Consider the following 7,026-nt stretch of genomic DNA (forward strand, 5'->3'; position numbering starts at 1 on the left):
GCAGATTCACTCTCTGACAGCAGGAGGCGCTTCTGGAACACCAGATACGGCGTTTCCTTGATTACCGCTGTAAACAAAGCAGCGCTGCGCTGAAACACTGCTTTAATATGAACTATACAGAGACGAGATTAAAAGAAAATACCATCTAAACTTTTCTGAAGGCAGTCAGTTCCCCTCAGAAACACATTCATATAAACCCTCTAATCAATTCTGAGGATTTTCTTCCAATAGTTTGTGCATCATGAACAGTGAGTGATCTGCCTGCTACAATATTTTACTCTGTGCGTCCGTCTTCAACGTCTCTGGCCTGTGTTAATGGGCGTTTATAGACTTCATATTTTCACATAAATGACATTTTGGAAAACGATTGCATTGCAACGCAGTTTGTGCAAGTCCAGAACAGAGACGAGTTGCTTGCAATAAGACAAAAAACGGGCGGTTGCCGATCGCGTAAGTTCACGGGGAAGCTCCTTAAATTCGGCCATCCTACACTCACCTAACTGACCGCTCGCTCGCACCAACAGGAGGAGGGTCTCTACACAGCACTCAACCTGAGGGATATTGCATTGCAACGCAGTTTGTGCAAGTCCAGAACAGAGACGAGTTGCTTGCAATAAGACAAAAAACGGGCGGTTGCCGATCGCGTAAGTTCCAGGGGAAGCTCCTTAAATTCGGCCATCCTACACTCACCTAACTGACCGCTCGCTCGCACCAACAGGAGGAGGGTCTCTACACAGCACTCAACCTGAGGGATTCCAACACTTTCAGTCTTTGAGGAGACATGAAAAACAGTGCATACCGCAGGAACGGTATAACAGAAAATATTAGCGGTTTTGAAACTTTTGACAATTTTCAAACCTCAGTATACCTTGAAACCGGTAATCGGCCCATGCCTAATCAGAATGCAGTCATAGATAAATTATATGACATGATTAATTCACCTCCCGAGTCCATATAGCAAGAACTGCCGGGTGTGGTGAAAGCCGCACGAATGGCAAGACTAAATTAAGAATAAAGACAGCTTATATCAAGATATTCTTACTTGATTCATTATCTGCAGTACATAAAGTCTCATCTGTAATCATCCAAATGTGGCGCTCCTTTGTTCTCTTCTTGTTTGTTCCCTCATGCATCGCAATTACACAAACATGGCGCACAGCGCATTTTTCAATCTCTGGTGAAGTAGTAGAATTGGTTTGGCCTTCCAAAAGAGGACGATATCTGCTTTGACTGTTTCCTGATTCTGGTAGAGTAGACTACAATGTCGGCTGTTCTGACTCACAGACTGTAAGTACGTTTTTTATGTTTAAAGAATTTGCCACTGACGATTCAAACACGAGTTTTGAGCAGTGTAGAGTAGCGCTTGTTGTTTGTCATTTCTCCAATCGTATATGCAGACATGGTTTTATGTTTACGAGGCGCGATGCAACTTAACGCGTAAAAAGACAGTATAAGTCATTATAATCCATAATTATGTCCCCACTGGATGCAACAAATGCCTCGTTTATAATGGGTTTTAATGTTTTTGTCTAGTCGCGCTGGGAGACGGCATCACGGTATGGTAAGGGGCATAACGTTTCCGTCACACGCTTGAGGTATTCGGCCAATCACAACGCACTGGATAGCTGGCCAATCAGAGCACACCTCGCTTTTCAGATCGATGAGCTTTGTAAAAAACGCGTTTCAGAAAGGCGGGGCACAGAGGAGAAACAATAATGTCCAGTATGTGGTAAATAATGTGTTTTTTTTAACCTTAAACAGCATAAACACATTTCATTACACCAAATACACAAAATAATGTTCTTTTTAGCAACATCATATGACCCCTTTAAACAAAAAAATTTAACATTTTTATTTCAAGCTTTCCATTTCTGTTCAAGTTCAAGTTGTTCTAATTCATTGTGTAGTTAGTCCAAAGACTATGGTTAGACTCATTCATGACTCATTCACCTAACTAAAAGTCATTTTTACAGTGCAGTGTAGCCTATAGAAACCAAGGCTATTTGAATGCAAATTAATTTTGTTTAGATTTGTTAAACTTTTGCTTGCAATTAATGCAATTAAATGTGTGTTTAAGTGACTTAGAACAACATAATGATATTGAAAGTATTCTGTACACAGATGTAAATTACAGTACTATTACATAAAAAATACAGCACTCTCATAAATGACATTGTATGTCAAATATTATGTAGAAAATGTAACTTCATAGAGTTCATAGCGCAGGAGCTAATGATGAAAATTTCAACAATACGTTTAATTGGAGTATACTGTATAAGAAAGTGTATTGAAGTTTAGAAGAAAAATAAATTTCAATTGCATTAATGCACAAAGTATATATTATAGACTAAATACATTTAAAATACATTAACAAATGTAATTTTGGAGAACACACTTAAGTTGAAATTATAATAAATTATTTTACATGTGCTTTAGTATATTGATAAATATATCAAAATAAGTGTACTTATTTAAAACACAATAAAATCATAATTATGTTAAATGTATGTGTAGCAATGTTTGTAGATCGGGAAGAAGGAGGCGGGAACCGGCGGACATTTAATCAAACTTTAATAAAATAAACAAACACAAAATAGCGTGACAGCCCCTCGCGGACGACTGTCGCGCACAAACAAAACCAAAACACAAAATAAACTCCAGGCCTGGTCCTCTATCGTCTTTCACTGTTGTCACTCCTACTTTTATCCTTCCGGAGCTCCTCCATGGGACTCGAGACCGGTGAGTGGCGCAGGTGTCATTAGACATTAGCAATTACTCCACCGGCCTCGCTCCGTTCCCACGGCTGTCGGCCCCGCCCCTCTCGTCACAGTATGTTTAAGTAATACTTAATTAGACATTATTATATAGCGCATTTTTAAAAAGTGCACTTAAGTATGCTAAGACCTAATGTCATTAAAGTGTACTCTCTTTAAGTACACTTAAGTAGCCTTTAATTTAAATTATATTATTTTATCTGCAAGAGCACTTTTCAAAAAGTATACTTTTAAGTACACAAAAAGTACGCTTTTAATACAATTAAGCACACCTCTTTTTCACAAGGGTTACCACACTTTTTCTGTTTAGTTTATTACAGGAATGCTTTTATAAAGAATATCTTTTTGTTTCTAATCTTAGTTTATTTATTTTTTTTAATGTTATGATCAGTATCAGCAGTATGTAGTTCAAAGTGCATATATATATCATCTTAATATTATCTATAATTTCTAGTCTAAAAAGGGTATAAATATGTTCAGGTTATTGTGGTTTTAATAGAATTTTTCTTTCTCCATCTTAGTAATTAATGACTGTCATTGCAAAGTCAATGTTTTTAAAACTCCTTTATTAAGCTACGTTCAGGTAAACCTGTTCATGAGTTTTAATCTAGATCAGAGGTGTTTAATCCTGGTCCTGCACATTTTGTAGTGGGCTATGTTTCTCTTACCGCTTCAGAGGTTTGTTCTATTCGACTGTAAATGCCCTGCGAAGTGGACATCACAGGATATTCCCGTTAGAAAGCAGCGTATATGTTCCATCCAAAGGGCATTAAAGTGCACGAGATGTGACTATGCAAATCTCATGATTATGGTTAAATAACCCTTCACCCGTCTGTAGTGAGTTTTGTCTGTGTGTGAAGACGCTGCAGGCAGTGGTATTGCAGATCCCTGTTCTTAAGTGAAGTAACCTTCAGCCGATTTTCCGTGCTCAGGGAGTAGAGAGCAGTGAACACTATGTAGGGACCATGTAAATCGGATCACAGTTCATTCATGGAGCTCTCTTCTAATAAGCTGGGGTCTCATTTATAAAACACTCTGTAGATTTCATCCTAAAAGTGTACACATGCACAAAAGCTAGATTTTGCATACGCACAAAAGTTTTCAGATTTATAAAACCATGAGTATGCCAGAACCTGCGCAAAAATCCCTTTATAAATCCCAGTCAGGGGAAGATTGTGCGTACGTGCATCTCCACCCCGACTCCTCCCCAAAATCACCATATAATGGAGCTGACAATGCCTAGTTTTACTATGCATAACCTCATCTGCATATAATTTCAATGCATATTCCCATCCATGTGACACCATATTTAACATTGTTAAAGGTACAAGACATTAAGGAAATATGAGATAAATGCCATTTGTGCCAAAGGCAATTTTTATTGCTAAAAAATCATCCAGTATCCTTGTTATGTTTTAGCATAAATACATCAAAATCCATAAAAACAAAAACAGATAAATATTTTATAATAGAGTTGATCTCATTCTTTTCCACTGGCCAAATGGTATTTCAATTGTTTTAAACAATTCAAATCAAATTTAATTTAAGCAGTTTTGCTGATAAGGTGAACATCTTTTAGCTATTTTTAGCCTATATTTATTGCAGTGTAAATAGAATTGTCTGACTCTGCGAGTCACTGACAAAGTAGCCTATTTTAAAAAGAAAGCATGCAAATTACCATTTTCTTCAAGTTGTATCCTTCAAATACAGTGGCATTTTTCATAATGTTGTGGAGATGCCTTCACATGACATCAACACCTCCATGCAGCTGTTGTTTACTTCATTACCTTTCTCGTTCCAGGAAAAAGAGTGTGTACGAATGGTCTAGAATGTCCGTACAGTGCGTACATATTTACGCCAAGTTTATTTTTTATAAATACCGATATGTGCGTGGAAGATTGTGTACACAATTTCTATGCTCATTTTATGCATACGCAATGTTTATAAATGAGACCCCTGGTGATTTGAATCAGGTGTGTTAAACAAGAGAGGCATGCAAAATATGCAAGTGGCCGCTTAGGGCCCTGGGGAATCAGGGGGCCCCATCTGATATTGGCGAAATATATTTGGCAAACGCTTCCGTGTGTATTTGTGTTCTGTAAATAAGAGATTCATTGTGCAGTGCAGACAGCTTCATTGATTAACGGAATGTTGTGAGATCGTGATGAACGACAGCTTTTAGTGATTATAGAAGGAGTGCTCTTTGTGCACTTTGTAGGCTGTATAATCTTGTCTGACTGTCTCAGAATGGATATATTAATAAACAAACACAAAACAAATGTAAAAGTGGCAGACCCTCACGGATGACTGCCGCATAAAACATAACAAAACAACAACATAAATAGTCCAGGCCTGGTCCTCTCTCGTCCTTCACTGTAGTCACTCCTCCTTCCGGAGCTCTTCCGTGGGACTCGAGACCGGTGAGTGGCGCGGTGTTCATTATCATTTACTCCACCGGCCTCGCTCTGTTCCTATGGCTCTCGGCCCCACCCCACTCTTCACATTCCCCCATCGCAGGTGGGGGGGGGTACTCACGAGACAGCGCTCTACCCCCTGGCAAACGGCACCAACTCCTCGGCTCCCTCTCGGACGGCAGCCACCCCTCCTCGACCCAGGAGCACGGCAGTGAGTCCTCTGTCCTACCTGTTGAACAATCACTCCAGCACCACCACCTCGGTCAGCCACCCTCCACTCCTTCATGCTGGAGATCCTTCACACAAGGATTCCAGAGGCTTGGTGATCTCTTAGATGTAGCACCAGTCTTGCTGCCAGGCAGAGGCTCACAGAACCAGAGGCTTGCCACTTGAGAATCAGGCAGGTACACCAGTCCTGCTTCCAGGCAGTGGGAGTCAGCAGTCAGGAAAACTCAGGACACAGGGCAGGAACGAACACAAGACTCACAGTGAACAAGAAAAGACACAATATGATAACAAGACAAGGCTCTAAGAGGCTAAATGAAACCTGATGCAAAGAACTATGACCAGAAAAAAGAGAAAAAGAAAAAAGAAAGAAAACTTGAAATAAATAACTGAAACTTGCACAAAAAAAAAAAGACAAAATAACTAAACTTGCAGGGAACTAGATTTACTAAATGCTAGAGGGGAAATTATTGAATCAAGAAACAAGACTAGGAAGCACAAGGGCTATAAGTAGAACAAGGCTAGAGAAGTGGAAAAAACAAAACACTACAACTAGAAACAAGATCAAATCCACAACTCGAACAAGAACAATATTTAACTGTAGGCACAGGCAGGCAAACAGGAAAGCACCACAACAAACCAGTAAATACATGAGGGAAAAGAGCACAGTATAAAGGGAGCCGAACACATGAGGATCAGGTGAACACAATCAAGCCAACAAGGACTAGACGCTGTGTCCAAAATCGCATATTCTCTTGAGTTGGTACGTTTTTGTATTAGTAATTACTTTGCAACCGCAAAAAGAGTACTATATAGTATGAATAAGGGCTGGGTTTTTACACAAATTTTACTATTAAATTCGATTCAGATTCACAAGCTTGAGATTCGATTCGATTCAATATCGATTATTTTGGATATATATCAGGTGAAGTACATGCCAAATTTTCTCGAGGAAAAAAAACTCGTAAAATATACATGAGAGTCAGTTGGTACTGCATTACTATAATATTGAAGGTTGAAATGAACTGATTTGTTTACAAACTCTTAACCTGATAACCTGCTCCCCCCATTTTGGGACTCACAGCTGAAAATGACCTACCTGACTTAAAATGGTAACCTAACAACAGTGTGCTACACACACAATTTAGGTATCTTTGGAAAGAAGACACTTTAGGCTTTACTATCAGGGTTCGTACGGTCATGAAAAACCTGGAAAAGTCATGGAATTTTAAAACACCAATTTCCAGGCCTGGAAAAGTTTTGGAAAAATAAAATAAACCCAGAAAGTTTTGGAAAAGTCATTGAAATCTATTTCACAAAACTCTGTATAATAGAATTGTGTTTAATCAGGTCCTGAATTTCGGTGCGGGATTGCGCATAGGCTATATCGCATAGTTTTACTCATTCCCGCAGCTTTTGACATTAAAATTATGGATATTCACACATTTATTCAATAGCCTATAGCATGTAGGTTTGATGAGTAAATAATCAAACCTACAGACTGAGTCCAGTCCACACAGATTGATCAAATCAGTCATTTGAAAACAGCGTGAGTGATTCAGCTGTACGCGTCTTCTCTCTTTGACTTTCTCTTCAAACGGCTTCACATCGGC

The 7,026-nt window shown here is 39.0% G+C and overlaps 1 protein-coding gene across 1 annotated transcript in view; it reads right to left on the reverse strand.

Annotated features, from left to right (window-relative positions):
- LOC107548767 (macrophage mannose receptor 1-like) overlaps positions 1-891 on the reverse strand; it is a 7,740-nt gene extending 6,849 nt beyond the window's left edge. Inside the window, exons 1-2 of the mRNA XM_016229573.1 lie at positions 859-891; positions 691-745 (exon numbers count right to left, since the gene is read on the reverse strand). Coding sequence (XP_016085059.1) covers positions 691-745; positions 859-891 — 88 coding nt within the window. The remainder of the gene's footprint in view (positions 1-690; positions 746-858) is intronic.
- Positions 892-7,026: the final 6,135 nt, after the last annotated feature.

This window comes from Sinocyclocheilus grahami, unplaced genomic scaffold (assembly GCF_001515645.1).
Source record: "Sinocyclocheilus grahami isolate Dianchi unplaced genomic scaffold, SAMN03320097.WGS_v1.1 scaffold355.1, whole genome shotgun sequence".
Classification (NCBI taxonomy): Eukaryota; Metazoa; Chordata; class Actinopteri; order Cypriniformes; family Cyprinidae; genus Sinocyclocheilus; species Sinocyclocheilus grahami.